At 52.4% G+C, this 17,077-nt stretch overlaps 2 protein-coding genes across 2 annotated transcripts in view; one reads left to right on the plus strand and one right to left on the minus strand.

Annotated features, from left to right (window-relative positions):
* The first annotated feature begins 9,992 nt into the window (after window positions 1-9,992).
* CLDN5 (claudin 5) lies at window positions 9,993-11,599 on the plus strand. The gene has a single exon (XM_037067420.1). It carries the CDS (start codon window positions 10,349-10,351, stop codon window positions 11,003-11,005), a length of 657 nt encoding a protein of 218 aa, XP_036923315.1. The 5' UTR covers window positions 9,993-10,348; the 3' UTR covers window positions 11,006-11,599.
* Window positions 11,600-14,936: 3,337 nt separating this feature from the next.
* The window catches only part of CDC45 (cell division cycle 45), a 31,462-nt gene continuing 29,321 nt past the window's right edge, over window positions 14,937-17,077 (minus strand). The window contains exons 18-19 of the mRNA XM_037067342.1: window positions 16,559-16,625; window positions 14,937-15,080 (exon numbers count right to left, since the gene is read on the minus strand). Coding sequence (XP_036923237.1) covers window positions 16,561-16,625 — 65 coding nt within the window. The 3' untranslated portion in view covers window positions 14,937-15,080; window positions 16,559-16,560. The remainder of the gene's footprint in view (window positions 15,081-16,558; window positions 16,626-17,077) is intronic.

The following is a 17,077-nucleotide window of genomic DNA, read 5'->3' on the forward strand; positions in this document are numbered from 1 at the left end:
CAATTTCATTCATTCGCATGTGGACATCCAGTTTTCCCAGCACCTTTTTTGCTATTCCTTTCCTTGTTGAATTTCTTAGTACCCTTGCCAAAAATTTGCTGGACATTAATGCGAGAGCTGCCAAAAATCCACATTAATGTGGATTTTTTCCCCCTGGACTCTTAATTCTATTCTCTCAGTCTATATGTCTGTCCTAATATCAACACCATGCTGTTTGGATTACTATAACTTTGTAGCAGGTTTTGAAGTCAGTTGTGAGTTCCAGAACTTTTTCTTTTTCAAGATCATTTTGGTTATTTTGGATCCCTTTCATTCCAATACACAATTTTTTAAAGGTTTTATTTATCTTTAGAGGGGAAGGGAAGGAGAGAGGGAGAGAAATATCAATGTATGGTTGCCTCTCATGTGTCGTCCCCTGCTGGTAACTGGCCTGCAATCCAGGCATGTGCCCTGGCTGGGAATAGAACCACGATCCTTGGTTCGCAGCCCCCCCCGCTCAATCCACTGAGCTACACCAGCCAGGGCCAATACGAATTTTAAGGTCACCTTGTCAACTCCTGCAAAAAAGCCATCTGGGATTTGGACAGGGATTTTGTTGAATCCGTACATCAGTTTGGGGAGTATTGCCATCTTAACAACAGTAAGTGTTCTGATGTATGAACATGAAATATATTTCCATTTGTTTTGGCCTGATTTGATGTCTTTCAACAATGTAGTTTTCAGAATATAAGTTTTTCACCTATTTTGTTAAATTTCTAATTTTTATTTTATTCTTTTAATATCTTACTCTTTTCAATACTATTGTAATTGTTTTCTTAATTTTATTTTCACATTGTTCATTGCTAGTGAATAGAAACACAATTGTTTTTTGTACCCTGCACCCCTGATAAACGTGTTTGTTAATTCGAATAATATTTTAGTGGATTGTTTAGTATTTCCTCTATACAATATCATTTCATCTATAAATAGTGATATTTTTACTTCTCCCTTTACAGTCCTGGCCTAACTGACTTGTTTAAAACCCCCAATACAATTAAACAGAAGCAGTAAGAGCAGGCATCCTGGTCTTGCTCCTGATCGCAGGCAGAAGGTGTTTAGTCTTTCCTCGCTGTAGATGCCCTTTATGAGATGGAAGCAGAGCCCCACTGCTCCTAGTTCACTGTGTTTTATCAAGAAAGGGTGCTGGAGCCCTGGCTGGTATAGCTCAGTGGATTGAGCGCGGGCCTGCAAACCACACGATCGCGGTTCGATTCCCAGTCAGGGCACATGCCTGGGTTGCAGGCCAGTTCCCAGTTCCTGGCAGGGGATGCACAGGAGGCAACCATACATTGATATTTCTCTCCCTCTCTCCTTCCCTNTAAGAGCAGGCATCCTCGTCTTGCTCCTGATCCCAGGCAGAAGGTGTTTAGTCTTTCCTCGCTGTAGATGCCCTTTATGAGATGGAAGCAGAGCCCCGCTGCTCCTAGTTCACTGTGTTTTATCAAGAAAGGGTGCTGGAGCCCTGGCTGGTATAGCTCAGTGGATTGAGCGCGGGCCTGCAAACCACACGATCGCGGTTCGATTCCCAGTCAGGGCACATGCCTGGGTTGCAGGCCAGTTCCCAGTTCCTGGCAGGGGATGCACAGGAGGCAACCATACATTGATATTTCTCTCCCTCTCTCCTTCCCTTCCCCTCTAAAGATAAATAAATAAAATCTTTAAAAAAAAGAAAGGGTGCTGGATTATGCTTTATCTGTGTCTATTGAGATGATCGTATTGTTGTCGTTCTTGATGCTGTCAATATGGTGTCCTGTATCAGTTGATGTGCGGATGTTAAAACAACATTGCATTCCTGGAGTAAATGTCATTTGGTCACGTTCTATCATCTTCTGTATATGTTGTTGGATTCCCTTTGCTACTATGTCGAGTCTTTTTGCATCTCTATTCACAAGGTTACTGGTTGCAGTGTTCTTGTGACGGCTTTGTCTGACTTTGGAACAGAGCAGTTCTGGCCTCACAGAGTTAGGAAGCATTCCCCCCTCTTCTATTTTCTGTATGAGTTTAAAATTAATTGATGTTCGCGCTTCTTTGAACACTTGGTAGAATTTATGAGTGAAGCCATCTGGCCCTGGATCTCTTCGTTGGAAGTTTTTAAAATGACTAACTCAATCTCTTAACTTACAGACCCATTCACATTTCCTGATTCTTCCTGAGTCAGGTTTGGTAGCTTGCGTTTCTAGGAACTTGTCCATTTCGCCTACTATATTGGCAAAAAAAAATTGTTCGCTGTATTCCCTTATCATCACTTCTATTATTATCAAAATATCATTAGTTGATAGCTCCTATTTCATTCCCGATTTCATTAATTTGTCTGCTCCCTTTTTGAAAGGTCAACTTAGATAAAGGTTTGTTGATTTTGTCAATCTTTCAAAGAGCCAGTATTTGCTTTCATGGGTTTTGAAGTTTTTTAGTGGCCCAGAACAGAACATGGTCTGTCTTGGCATTGGTCCCCTGGGCACTTGAAAGGCATGTGTGCTCTGCTGTTGTTGGGCAGTGTTATGTAAATGTTAATTAGATCCTGTCATTGAATGGTATTATTGAGTTTTTCTATCTCCTTGCTTATTTTTGCCTACTTCTATCAATTGTGGAGAAAGACGTGTTGAAGCTTCTTTGTGTTGACAAGTGTTAACAAGCTATAATTGTCAATTTGCCCATTCAGTTTGATCAGCTTTTGCTTCCCATATTTCCCAGCAGTTGGTGTACACACCTTTAGGATTGCGCTTTCCTCCTGATGGGTTGACCTTTTTATCATTATGTCTTTCTCTGTCCCTGGTAATTTTCTTCATGAAGTCTACTTTGTCTGGATGAAAATAGCCATTCCTGCATTTGTTTAACTAATGCTTTTGTAGTATGTTTTCCTATCCTTTCCATCTACATGTCACTGTATTTGAGTGAGTTTCTTTTTTTTTTTTAATGCAAAGGTGGTTTTCTTTTCTTTTCTTTTTCTTTAAATATTTTATTTGTTTATCTTTAGAGGGGAAGGAGAGAAGGAGAGAAACATCAATGTATGGTTGCCTTTCGTGCATCCCCTGCTGGGAGTTGGCCTGCAGGGAACTGGACTACAACCCTGGCATGTGCCCTGACTGGGAATCGAACCGCGATCCTCTGGTTCGCAGGCCCGCGCTCAATCCACTGAGCTACACCAGCCAGGGCTGAGTGAGTTTCTTTTAAATAGTGCATATTTGGGTCACGTGTTTTATTTACTCTATCAATCTCTGTTGTTTAATTGTTGCACTTAAATCATTTACATTTAATGTATTTATTGATATGGTGAGGCTTACACCTGCAGTTTTATTTCTATATACCGTATGTTTGTTTGTTCTCTTTTCTTGTTTCACTGTTTCACTTTTCCTGACTTCCTGTGGTTTGCTCAGACATCTTTTAGAATTCCATTCTGAATTATCTATAGTATGTTTTTTTAAAGAAAAAAGTTTCAAGAAAATAATTTTTAAAGATTATTTATTTTTAGAGAGAGGGGAAAGGAGGGAGGAAGAGAGAGAGAAACCTCCATTGGGACCTGGTCCACATCCGGGCGTGTGCCCCAACTGGAAATCAAACCAGCAACCACTTGATCTGCAGGCTAACGCTCAGTCCACTGCGCCACATAAGCCAGGGCCAAATTACCAACAGTATGTTTAAGTGTGCCCTCTGCATAGCTTTTTAGTGCTTGCTCTAGGATCACATTATATAAACAAAATTCATCAAAGTCTACTGGTGTCAACATTTTACCATTTGGAATGTAGTATAGAAGGCTCACCTCCCTTTATGTCTGTTACCTTCCTCTATTTCTTTTATAGTTATCTTAGATATTTCCTCTATATACTGTACACGGATAACAACTTTAGGCAGTATAATAATTTTTGCTGCAATCATCAAAATAATTTAGAAAACTCAAGACGAGAAGAAAGGTCTATTGTTCTTGCCAAGATTTGGCTTATCGTGTTCTTCCTTCCTTCCTGATGTTCCACGGTTCCTCCTTCTACCATTTCCTTTCTGTTTAAAGAACATTTCTCAGCGTACATCTGCCGATGACAATTCACTTAGTTTTCCTTCCTCTGAGGACATATTTATTTTCCCTTCATTCCTGAAGAATATATGCACTAGATTGTGAACTCTGGGTTGAGTTCCTCAACCCTTAAAAACAAAACCTGCTACCGTCGCTGTTCTCCATGTTCTGATGAGAAATCCTCAGTGGTTTGATTTGTAAAGTGTTCTTTTTTTTTTTTTATCTGGCTCCTTTCAATATTTATCTTTGGTTTTCAGGGGTTTCTTAGTTTTTTAAATTACGATGTATCTTGGTGTGGATTTCTTTGGGTTTATCCTCTTTGGGGCTTGGGCAGCATCTTGAATCTGTAGGGTTTTTTCATTTACTTTTGCTAAAAAGTAGGACATTTCAAGCTATTATTTCTTTGTGTATTTATCCTCATCCCCACCTTCTCTGTCCTCTCCCTTTGGCATTCCAATGACAGGGACGTTAGATCTTCTGTTACAATCCCACATGTCCTGAGGCTCTGGGGTTGTTGTTGTCATCGATGTTGTTGTTTTCAGTCCACATTCTCTCTCCCGTTGAGATGTGATAACTTCCTCTGCTCTCCCCCCACTTCAAGGTTGAGCAAAACTCTAAACTGCTGTTAGCCCCACCCACCCTGGCCAGAATCAGAAGCTTTCCTTGGCATGAGGAAAACTGTAAGAAAATATACCTTCATTTGTATCTTCTGGGTATAGAAGAACTTTTTTTAAGATTTTATTTATTTATTTATCTTTAGAGGGGAAGGAGAGAGGGAGAGAAACATCAATGTATGGTTGCCTTTCGTGCGTCCCCTGCTGAGAGTTGGCCCGCAGGGAACTGGCCTGCAACCCAGGCATGTGCCCTGACTGGGAATTGAACCGCAATCCTCTGGTTCGCAGGCCTGTGCTCAATCCACTAAGCTACGCCAGCCAGGGCTAGAAGAACTTTTTGATGGATACAAATAAACATAGAAATCACACAGGAAAACATTAATAGATTTAAATACTCAAAAAATAAACATTTATAACATTCTGAAAAAATTATTAATAGATTAGGTAGCGAATGGTAAAAGGATGAGCCACGTATATGAGAGCAAGTAATGTCCTTAACATAAAAAGTGAGAAAAACATCAATGGTCTATGTGGGTACATAGACAGTTCATTAAAGAGAAAATTTAAATGAGTGATACAAATTGGGAAAGAACATTTAACACCTAAAACTAATAGAAAAGAATACTGAATGTCAACTGTAAATTTTTTTCAAATTTAAGTTTATTACTGTCCAAATAAATGCAAATTGAAGCTGACATTTTCTACCTATTCACTTAGTAAACTTTTAAAACCCATCACTGGTGACGAGAATGAAAACGCAGACTCAGCTCAGGGGTCCGGCGATGCAGTCTCCTGGGTGTGAGCCAGACATTTTACTTCAAGGCACTTTTCCTGAGGAAATCATTCAGAACACCAAGGCTTATGAAAAGTGATATTCATAGCAGCATTAGCTATAATAAAAATCGTCATTTATAAAACTGTCTTGAGGGAGGGTTGCATTACCGAAATAACCATCGTCAACCAACCAGTGTCCACCTCAAGCCAAAACGTACAGTTCACCAAGCCCCTGAACAACCCTTTTACGTCAAGTCCATTATCGCGCCCATTTTACAAAACCTCAGAACAGACTGCCCTCGCCACGCCCCGCCCGACCCTGGGAGTGGTGGAGACAGACATTTCCATCCTGGCTCCATCCAGCTCCCCAGGCCATCTTGTAGGCAGTTAGAAACAACAGTCAAGAGGGTGTATTTAACAAAGTCGGGACATGTTTACAATATGATGCTAAATAAAAAAGGAGGAATCCCTGTATGCTTTTAAGAGGAAAGAATGCAAATTGTTGCGAAATGCAGAGAAGGAGGGACTCTGAGAAGGAAAAAGTTGGGAGAGAGAGGCCATGGTGGCAGTGCGGGCAGGGGTGCGGGGTGAGGAGTGAGGGTGCTGGTGCGGTTTCACAGAGCCTCGGCCGGCCTCCCCCAGGCTCCTGGGGTGGGGGCTGGGCCACACAGAGACCACCATCTGGCGCAGCTGTGCAGGCACACGGGTGTCTCAACCAGAGCTCCCTGCCCCACTGGGGAAGGTAAGGCCACAGTGCCCTCCAATGCTGACCAAACAGCCAGTGGCACCCACTTTCAGGGACAGAACTGAAATCAGATGCGTTCTGAAGGTCAAGGGAGCCAGGAAGGATGTCTCAGGAACCCGAAGGGCACTCAGGAATGGCAGCAGAGGACCCAGGATCAGCGGTGGCCTCCCCTCCTACCTTGCAGCCTCCACCATGGAGGACTACGTAACCAGTGGTGAAGCTAAGACAAAGAGAGGCTAACTCACTAGTCTGAACTGTGAACTCACAGGCTGTTCATCAAAGGTGCTCTGCGTGTGAGTGCAGGTGGCGCCCTTCCCACGCAGAGCGCCTCAGCTTCCCAGAGCAGGGCAGGGTGACACCCGGAACCAGAGCTGCCTCCTGCAGCACTGTCTTATTCCGAGAAACATCTGCTGCATTGGAGGAAAACATCCTTAAGTGTATCAAAGCCGAAAGAGAGAAGGAACGTTGTTTTTCCCTTCCCCTGAAATGAAATCCCTTAACTAGGAGCTTCCCAAACCCCAATCCCAAAGAACTGGACCCTAAATTTAGATTGTCCTTGGAAGGTCACCGGATAACCCTAGCTCAGGGTCAGCCAGCAGTTGCTCAAGATAACTTTGCTTTTCTGCTGACTCAGGCCCTTCCCTGAGACAATTAATGAGATCTTGCTGCACTTCCCCTGGGGAAGAGAACAATGGCTGTAGATGAGCAGGTGGCCTTGGCTGGTATGAGCCTGTTGCCACAGATCAGGGACTGACGTCTCTACCCAGCCCCTGGGCCCCCATTGAACTTGGTTCACAGGCCTTGGTCCACTGTGCAGCCCCAACCGAGCCCACCTCCATCTGTTCCTTGGGGCCCCGCCCCGTCCTACCTCTGGGTCTTGGCTGAACTGTCAGCTCCTCAGAGAAGCCTTCACTCTGCACCACACGGCTCTCTCTTTCCCAAGGCCACGTGCCAAGGCCACGGCACACCTGCAAGGACCTTACCCAGTTACCACTTGAGGGTGGGACCTCCCTGTGTTGTGCTCCACTAGAGAATGTGCTCGGTGCGCAAATAAGTAGCCAGGAGATCCTCTGGAGTGGAAGAAAGGGTGGGCTGTCTTCATGCCTCCTCTCCCCACACCCCCTTCTCCAACCCCACCCCCAGGTCTGGGCTGGGCTGGGCCTCTCTGTAGAGGCTCTTGTTCTGCAGTGGGCCGGGGCTACAACCAGTTCAGTGGTATTGAGGCAGAAATCAGATTGTGATAGGTAAAACCTGACACCCCCAAGATACTGTGAGGCCGTTCCCAAAGAGTCATAGGATTGCTGGGGGTACCATGGGTTGCCAGGCAGGAGGTGGGCCCCACAATGGGCCCCAAAGTGTTAGAGAGAGGGAGGAAGGTGGGAAGGCAAAGGGGGAGAGCCTCATGCGTCTGCACCCCAAGCCAGCCAGAGGGGCAGCAGGCATCCCCCTACCTGATACAGGTGCATGAATATTGAGATTCCTTCCCAGATACTAGTGAGGAAAACTAACAAGCAGATGGACAGTTCCAGCTTGGGCCTCTGGAGCAAGGTTAGGAGATGCGGCAGAGAGGCCTCTAAGAGCAAGTGACCTCGGCAACACGAGGTAGACGGATGAGTAGGCCCCAAGCCAAGGGATGTGCACTACAGGCAGAAGAGGCTGTGGGTGAGAGACAGACCAGCCTGGGGCCTGGAGGGAGGCGAGCCTGGGTGGAGCGGGGAGTGTGTGCTGCTGCACCGATCAGGCCCAGCGTAGCCAGGCAGATGTCACTCTGGGCCACTCCCAGGAGTCAGCACTCTGTCCATGGGCAGTGAAAGCCACAGAGGGTTTGAAACAGAGCGTGAGCCAGGGGAGGAGCCTGCTGGGGTGGCCCAGCTGCCCTGAGGAGAACAGACCCAGAGGGCAAGGATGGGGCCCAGACAGCCTGAGGCAGGGCAGCTATCCTCAGAAGAAGGCAGTGTAGAGTGTGGTGGGGGGGACCCTGGGCGAGATCCCTAAATTTGGGCTGGTGAAAGCAGGACTGAGAGGGTGGGGTGAGTGGTACAGGTGCAGTGGATGGAAGAGGGAATGTCCAGGAGGGTCTGCAGGGTAGAGGGGGAGTGTCCAAAGGTTTGTAGCAGGAGCTTAGCAGCCAATGAGTTGGCAGCTAGGAGGAAGTAGTGGTTCTTGGTGCTGGGAGGTGAGGTGGGGATAAGGAAGGGGATAAAACTTCCCCCACATCCCTCTCCTGCCCACAAGGCCCAGCAAACTTGTCTAACCTCCCCATGCTGGAAGAACAGGGTATTGGCCTTATCTCAGAGTCACCTGAGGAAGAAGAAGGGACAGCTTTGTCAAAGCTCCCAGGCTGTGGCTGGCCTCAACACACTAAGTCTTCTTTGTGAAGAGTCCTGTCTAGCAGAGCCAGGCACATCAGACCATAGGAAACCACAGGCATACCAGGAGCCCCAGTCCAGGACCAAGTAGACTTTGCTGGAAACAAAGGGGCTGACAGGGAGTGGGAGGGGGCTGNCAGCAAACTTGTCTAACCTCCCCATGCTGGAGGAACAGGGTATTGGTCTTATCTCAGAGTCACCTGAGGAAGAAGAAGGGACAGCTTTGTCAAAGCTCCCAGGCTGTGGCTGGCCTCAACACACTAAGTCTTCTTTGTGAAGAGTCCTGTCTAGCAGAGCCAGGCACATCAGACCATAGGAAACCACAGGCATACCAGGAGCCCCAGTCCAGGACCAAGTAGACTTTGCTGGAAACAAAGGGGCTGACAGGGAGTGGGAGGGGGCTGCCAGAATGGAGCTGGTGAGCCCATGGGGTTGTGGCCTACAGGGCCTGGTGCCCCACCTGAGCCTAGGGGGGCCCCAGTATTCAACCCGTTGGGCCTTTCGAGAAACTGCTGGGCCATTGTGCAGAAGAATGCCCGGAAATCCCGCACCTCCCTCCTCCAGCGAGGATGGGGGCTCTTCCTCCTGGCCAGGAAACTCCAAATTGACTTCTAGAGGGCGGTCTGGGGGCTGGGGTGCCAGGGTTAGCACTGGTGGGAGGGCAGAGCACACACCCTCTGTCCCTTTGTGTCTCCCCTGTCTGAATGCCAGAGTGGGCCACCGGCTGCTCCTGAGAGAACAGCCTATATACTGGTCATTGGGAAACACTGGGGATTTCCTGAAGTGGTGTCGCCTGAGCTGGGCCTCCCAGGATAGGGGGATGGGAAGCATCTCAGGAAGAGGAGCGGCCAATGCGAAGGTTGGGAGGTCTGGAAAGTCTCTGCTGCAGGGGCAGAGTCGGGGTCTTTCTGAGAGGGACCCTGTCTGTGCCGCCTGCGTTGTGTTGGGGCCTGCGAGCCGGTGGGCAGTGGCGCTGGGCAGGGCCTTGGACGAGGCAGGAGGCCAGCATGACTCGTACAATCCTGCCGGGTCTCTCAGTCTACGGGAGAGACAGCGCCAAGTCTTAGGGGGCACCGAGCAGTTAAGATGAGGTGAAAGAGTCTGGGTCGGGCTTCGACTCTAGGGCGAGCTTCCGGAAGGAATGAGCCGAGCTGTGCTTGGCCGCGAGGGTCCCCCACGCATTCCTCTGCATGGTGGTGATGGTAGGGACTCCCGCAGAACTTGGTCAAGGAAGAGTGGAACAGGCCCGAGGGTAGAGGCCATCACGCTCGTTCCGGGAAGTGGAGGGGAAAACTGGGGATCAAGTTGCTCCTGAAATGGCTAGGCAGGGACCGGCATGGAGGTGGCCCAGCGGCGCGAGCGCAGCGCCCCCTTCCCGACCTGGAACGTGCTTGGCCTGGACCAGAAAACCGCGGCTGAGGGATCTGGGGCGACGTCCGCGAGGGGCGTGGTTCCGGCATCCTCCGCTATCCCCACGCGCAGTTATTTTCCTACCTGCCGGGCGCTATGGGACGCCATGATTGGCTGCGGGCCGATGGCTCGTGCGCCGATTGGCTGCTTGAACTCGGCGGTCGAGCCCGAGTCCGCCCCCCGAACCTTCAAATAAGTAGGACGGCGGACGGTCCGGGCAGACGCAAAACTCTGCCGTAGGCGAGTTGGGTGGTCTGGCGGAGTTCGGGGAGCGGGTCGCGCGGGCTCAAAGGTAGCAGGATCCACACGCCGCGCCACCTGCTCGGCGGAGCCACTGCCGAGCCCCCTGCGGAGGTCCCGGGGTCGTCGGGCGCGCGTCTCACTTCCAGACATGGGGTCAGCGGCGCTGGAGATCCTCGGCATGGTGCTGTGCCTGATAGGCTGGGTGGGCCTGATTCTGGCCTGCGGGCTGCCAATGTGGCAGGTGACCGCTTTCCTGGATCACAACATCGTGACGGCGCAGACCACCTGGAAGGGGCTGTGGATGTCGTGCGTGGTGCAGAGCACGGGGCACATGCAATGCAAGGTCTACGACTCGGTGTTGGCGCTGAGCACTGAGGTGCAAGCGGCACGGGCGCTCACGGTGAGCGCCGTACTGCTGGCGCTCGTCGCGCTCTTCCTGACCCTGGCGGGCGCTCAGTGCACCACCTGCGTGGCCCCGGGTCCCAACAAGGCACGCGTGGCTCTTACGGGTGGCGCGCTGTACGCGCTCTGCGGGCTGCTGGCGCTTGTGCCGCTCTGCTGGTTCGCCAACATCGTAGTCCGAGAATTCTACGACCCGAACGTGCCAGTGTCGAACAAATACGAACTGGGTGCCGCGCTGTACATCGGCTGGGCAGCCTCAGCGCTGCTCATGTGCGGCGGCGGCCTCGTGTGCTGTGGCGCCTGGGTCTGCGCCGGCCGTCCGGACCTCAGCTTCCCTGTCAAGTACTCGGCCCCGCGGCGGCCCACGACCAGCGGCGACTACGACAAGAAAAACTACGTCTGAGGGCGCTGGGACGGAGGAGCCTCTCGTGCCAGCCGCGCCCACAGGCCGGGGGACTGGCCAGGGAGCCCTGCATGGACAGAGGCCTCCGTTGGGCCACGCCGCGCACTGGTTACGCGGAACGCATCCCACCGACGGGACCCTGCTCGGGCCGCAACCCGTCCGCTCCGACCGTCACTCGCTGGGCACTCCGACCGTCATTGTGCCCTGAACAGGCAACACGCATTTGCTCGGTTTTTCTGTGGGAAGTGCTGGCTCCGATGAGGAAAGGGCGCGGGTTCCTTGGCTGTATGAGCACTGGACTAAAGATGCCACTTTTCTCCCTGTCCCTCGTGGTCTTGGACGCCACTGTACTTTTCCAGCAGCTCCTGATGATTCCAGAGGGACAGACTGAGGTGCCTGAAGGTTGTGTACAGCTGGCCTTTACCCCATCAGCAGGGCCTGAGCCCAGGGGTCCAAGAGACTTGGTTTGGAGCTCCCTCCCTCAACCCTGCAGCTCCCCGGGCCCACAAGATCTGAGCGTGGGGCTGGGGCCCTGCTCTCCTTCAGTTTGGGGAAGGGTATGAATTTGTTTAGTAAATGGTTTGAATACTTTCCCACCTGTGTTCCGTTGTCTGTCCATCTAGTCACCACCTGTGTCCAGCAGCTCCCACACCCCCACCCACAGACTCATCCCTGAAAGGCCCTCCCACAGCTGTCTGTGAGGCCCATAAGACCCCCTCCCTGCAGCCTTTTGTCAGGTCCTCCCTGCCACCTGATCACACTGGGTCAAAACCAGCCACAGCTGTTTCCTACCCAGGAAGGTGCCTTAGTCAGATCCGGAGTCATGGGACCTGGGAGACCCCAGCAGAGGATGTGGGTTGGACCCCCTCCTCCCCAAGCCAGTGTAGGAATGTAGGAAGTGCTGAGGGTGAGTTGCTAGGCTGCTGGCCTTGCTTAGAAGAGGCTGGGCTCGATGGAGGGGGGAGGGGTGTACTCCACCTGCCCTCTCAGGGTCTGCCTAACTCTGGGTCACATCAAATGGCCAGATATCTGCACAGTGCAAATGGAGCCCTTTCTCCGTGTGCAATGAGAACGGGCAAATCCAGGATGTGTGCTGGGTTCCAGCAGAGCTAGCCGCAGGTTGGCAAGCATGTTGCCATGGGGAAGAGGCCCCATGGCCAATTATTGCCTGGAGTGCCCAGGCTCAGTTCCAGCCGGTCTGCCTGGACTCTTCTGCCAGTCTTCTGTGCAGCTGTGCCTAACCTGATGGCCATCCCAGACTCATGCTAGCCATCAGCATCTGCTAGGAGCACCCTGTGTGACCTTCCTCCTCCCGTGGGTGGGACCCCTGGAAGCCACACTGGCCCCAGTCAGGTACCTGGGGGTAGGGGTCCAAGAACAGAACCAGAGCTGTTATAGCAACTGGGAGCTCATTGCTTCCAGCCCTGTTCTAGGCACTTGAAATCAATGTATTTTTGCCTTCTGCGAAAATCTAGGGCAGAAAAGAACAGTGGATGGGGAGCAAGGGAGGCATTCTAAGCCTGGCCAGCAGGGAGGCTTGGTCATCTGTCCCCAATACTGGCCTCGGGCTCTGTCCAGAAATGATAGGCTTGGTCAGGCTTCTTGGGGGGGGGGGGGGGGGNGAAGAGGCTGGGCTCGATGGAGGGGGGAGGGGTGTTCTCCACCTGCCCTCTCAGGGTTTGCCTAACTCTGGGTCACATCAAATGGCCAGATATCTGCACAGTGCAAATGGAGTCCTTTCTCCCTGTGTGCAATGAGAACGGGCAAATCCAGGATGTGTGCTGGGTTCCAGCAGAGCTAGCCGCAGGTTGGCAAGCATGTTGCCATGGGAGGAGGCCCCATGGCCAATTATTGCCTGGAGTGCCCAGCAGGTCTGCCTGGACTCTTCTGCCAGTCTTCTGTGCAGCTGTGCCTAACCCGATGGCCATCCCAGACTCATGCTAGCCATCAGCATCTGCTAGGAGCACCCTGTGTGACCTTCCTCCTCCAGTGGGTGGAACCCCTGGAAGCCGCACTGGCCCCAGTCAGGTACCTGGGGGTAGGGGCCCCAGAACAGAACCAGAGCTGTTACAGCAACTGGGAGCTCACTGCTTCCAGCCCTGTTCTAGGCACTTGAAATCAATGTATTTTTGCCTTCTGCGAAAATCTAGGGCAGAAAAGAACAGTGAATGGGGAGCAAGGGAGGCATTCTAAGCCTGGCCAGCAGGGAGGCTTGGTCATCTGTCCCCAATACTGGCCTCGGGCTCTGTCCAGAAATGATAGGCTTGGTCAGGCTTCTTGGGGGGGGGGGGGGAACTCGAGGACATGGAGAGACTGCAGCAGAGCCAGTAAGTGGGACTTCCAGAGAGGATGAAACATCTGGTGGTCTGAGCTCCCCCAACAGAGGACCTCAGCACAACCCCACGGCAGTCCCACCTGGCCTGTGCAGTGGGCATCAAGGACAGCTCCCGAGTGCAGGAGTCTGTCATCCTGGTCCTTGCAAGGCCGCTCCTGCCTGCTGGGGCCAGCTAATACCGGCTTTGCGGTATTTGGCCAGGAGCAGTCTGTATCCCACACAACCCATAGCCCTCTGACTTTTTCAGGCACCAGGCATCCGCTGGCATTCTGAAAGGCGCCATGGGTGCCAGGCTGCTGCTTCTGAACAGCCTCCACCACTCATGGGCTAGGGCAGTTGCACAGCCTCGGATTTTGCATACAGCCAAGGTGGGCAGCTTGAGGGTAAGCCCTGACAGCTCATGCCAGGAACAGCAGGGGCAAACTCTGCTGCCAGGTCAGGAGCTGCCCACCACTGCCACCAACCTCACTGTGCCAACTCCCCCTTCCCAAGGGCTGCCTTGAGACCTGGGCACATCTACCCACACCCTCAATTCCAGGCTACTGTTTCCAGGCTCCCTACCAACCCCTCCCCGCAACTTACAGCCCACCCAAACCACTCTGCCTCCACCTGCCCTCAACTCCAGGAACTGCACCCAGGTGGCCATGTCCTTCCAGCCTGTCACCAGTGACTTGTATGAACAGCTCTCTCCTCCCCTGAAACAGGCGAGGTGCCAGACAGACCTCCCAAGGGGCAGGAATGGATGGGAGCAGGGAGCATCCTTGCCTCCAGATCAGGGTCCAGAGACATCTGGGATAGTGGGACCGGCTGATCCCATGGCTCCCCTGAGAATTATTCCTGTTCTGAAAACTTAGGAGGTTGCCACGGTCCAGTCCAGCTTGGACATTCTGTGACCAAGACACAAGTGAAGCTGACCTTGGGGTCACTGTGTCTCCATCAGGGCGGGGGGCATTCAGCCAGCCCTTCCCGGCTTGGGGCCCCACTGTGTGCCTGTGGGGCCAGTGGTGTATGGACAGAACAGGTACAGGAGGTTAAGATGATAGTCCCGGGAATGGGACAGGATCAAGTTGAACTTGAGATGCTGCCAAGCATAGGAGGACAGGAGGAAGTGGCAAGAGGGAAGACAGAGCCAGGTTCTGGCTGACACTGCTGGGAAGTGGTCAGCGCAGGTCATGGGTAGACATCCATGTGCTCAGGGGCTTGGCCTCTGGCCACTGCTGTCCTGACACCCCCCCCCCAACTCATGCTAATTTCCTGCTGGGCCTGAGGGCGTTCAGGGCACAGGAACAAGGCTCCTATGAACCCACAGAAGGCTCAGGGCACAAGTAAGTGCTGGCCCTGTGACCAGAGCANAAGAGGGAAGACAGAGCCAGGTTCTGGCTGACACTGCTGGGAAGTGGTCAGCGCAGGTTATGGGTAGACATCCATGTGCTCAGGGGCTTGGCCTCTGGCCACTGCTGTCCTGACACCCCCCCCCAACTCATGCTAATTTCCTGCTGGGCCTGAGGGCGTTCAGGGCACAGGAACAAGGCTCCTATGAACCCACAGAAGGCTCAGGGCACAAGTAAGTGCTGGCCCTGTGACCAGAGCAAAGGATGGGGCAATGAACCTAAAATAAGCATTTTATTCCATTAAAAACCATTGTCCCTACATTTAAAACTATGCCCATAACTTACAATCTAAATAAAAGCCTATTAATATAAATACGGAGAAGGAGGTCATTTCTGAAGAAATCCAACTCTAGAAAAGAAAAAAAGACATTTCAAACAATTGTGATGTCTCCCCAAAGTGAACACATTGCCCCAACCTGCCCTCTGACATGTGCCAGGCTGCTGCTTCCGAACAGCCTCCACCACTCATGGGCGAGGGCCACCCAGAACTACCAAGGTGCCTGACCTGCCGTCCTCACTGCACCCCCCTGGCCAGGTCTAGGCTGTCATTTGCTTGACAACCCCTGAAGGCCTTCTGGACTCCCAGCAGCTTCTTACTTTGCAAAGTGGCTTGTCCAGTTTCAGCCCCACAGTGACCCTCCCCTTGCTGAGAGCACCTCCCTGCCACCCCCCCGCACACTGCTCCTCGCCCTTCCTGGATGGCCCACCCTGCGCTGTGTCTTGGTGGCAGGACACACAGCAGCACGGGCATCATCACTGAGCAGACTGCGGGGAAGGGCTGCCTCAAACACGAGCCTCACTGTCCGAAGCCCCACTTGTAATTGGGTCATAAACTTATTCCTCTGCCCAACCCTAAGGCCCTGTGCTGAGGCTCAGCACTTGTCTAAGGGGTATCAGCCCCATTTTGGATGAAGAAATGGGCAAAGTACCCAATAGATCTCACTAAAGACCCTAAGGGTCTGACCCCAGAGCCCCTCCCCAACTCAAAACCTGTGTACCCCAGCCCAACCTGACAGGGACTGTGGGGTCCCTCAGGCCCCCTGTGCCATTCTCGGCAGTGCCCACTGGGCCCCAACATGGGAAGGGCACCCGCTCTCACAGCCTCCAGCTCACCATGGATGGGGAAGCAGGAGAAGCCTGGGCTGGCATGAGGGGAGCCCGACGTCAGAGCCTTGACAGGCCGGACAGCCACAGCAGTGGCCCCAGCCCAGGCTCAGGAAAAGGCAGGGCTGGGTGTGGGCATGCACTGTGTGGGGGCTGCTGGACACAGAGCAGCCCCTGTGGCCTGCTCAGCTGTGGCCCATTTGCTCAGAGCCCCTCAAGAAGGAGGCCTGCCCATTACAGACGCACGCCAGTGCAAGCCCGAGGAGAGCCGACATTTTCTAATTCTCCGCTGAGTGGCTGACAACAGCGTAGCTTTCCCAAAAATCAAGCACATGAGGGCCTGAAGCCAGGCTGGAGGGGCAATGAGGCTCCAGGTGGCCCCCTAGGGGCGCCCTCACTGCCAGCAGTGCCAAAGGCCTGCGTGTCCCTGGCTGTTGCTCAGCCCACAGTGTGTTTGGAAAGGAGAGCAAATGCCCACTGTTTCTGAAGAGGCCCCAGGAACTTTAAGCAATTAGCGCCCCAAAATGCCCCATTGTGGCATTGCGGCCAGCACAGAGACAGACATTCTGGGGGAAAATGTGTTGCCCCAAATCCCAGGAGCTCCACTCTAGTGTGAAACCCAAGTAGAAGCCTGGCCTGCAGAGGAAGAGTGGGGAAACCACAGCAGGAGTCAGGAGGGGCCATTAGCAGCACTGCCTTTGCGGTGCCGCCGCCCCCACTCACCCTCAGGACAGAAGGGAAACAAGCGCATCTAAAAACTTGCTCCGATCCTCTGCTTTCAGTTCAATTACTGCAGTAATGAAAGAAAAACATCTAGTGAGACGGGAGGAGTCGGGACGGGAGTAAGGGAGAAGTGAGAAAAACAAGCCAGAGCACATTAACTTCCTCTTCCCACCATCCAGGCCTGGAACCCTCCAGCACATTCCAAAATGGACTTGGCTCCTTGGTGGCCTGGAATATTCTGGCCTAAGAGGTTATACTTCTCCACCCCTCTGTATTTAATCTCTAGAAACTTCCAGCTGTCCTGTTGGTGAAGCTGGGGTTGTGGTCTGCAGGGAGAACCCCCCAGGCAGCCAGGGAACTAGCACTGACAGGCAAAGGAGGGAACACAGGGGATGTGATGGCCTGGCGCCCCACAGCCCTGGGCTGAGACAGGCCGGCCCGCCTTGCCGGACAGAGGGCTGCAGGAGGCCCTGAGGTCTGTAAGGCAGGAGGCCAGCCTTCCATCCTGCTCTGGCCAGT

This window comes from Sturnira hondurensis, unplaced genomic scaffold, assembly GCF_014824575.4.
Source record: "Sturnira hondurensis isolate 20B ecotype Veracruz unplaced genomic scaffold, ASM1482457v3 Scaffold0017254, whole genome shotgun sequence".
Lineage (NCBI taxonomy): Eukaryota > Metazoa > Chordata > Mammalia > Chiroptera > Phyllostomidae > Sturnira > Sturnira hondurensis.

Bases quoted from the DNA above. Each gene is read 5' to 3' on its own strand.
- CLDN5 (XM_037067420.1), top strand. From the start codon at position 10,349: ATGGGGTCAGCGGCGCTGGAGATCCTCGGCATGGTGCTGTGCCTGATA.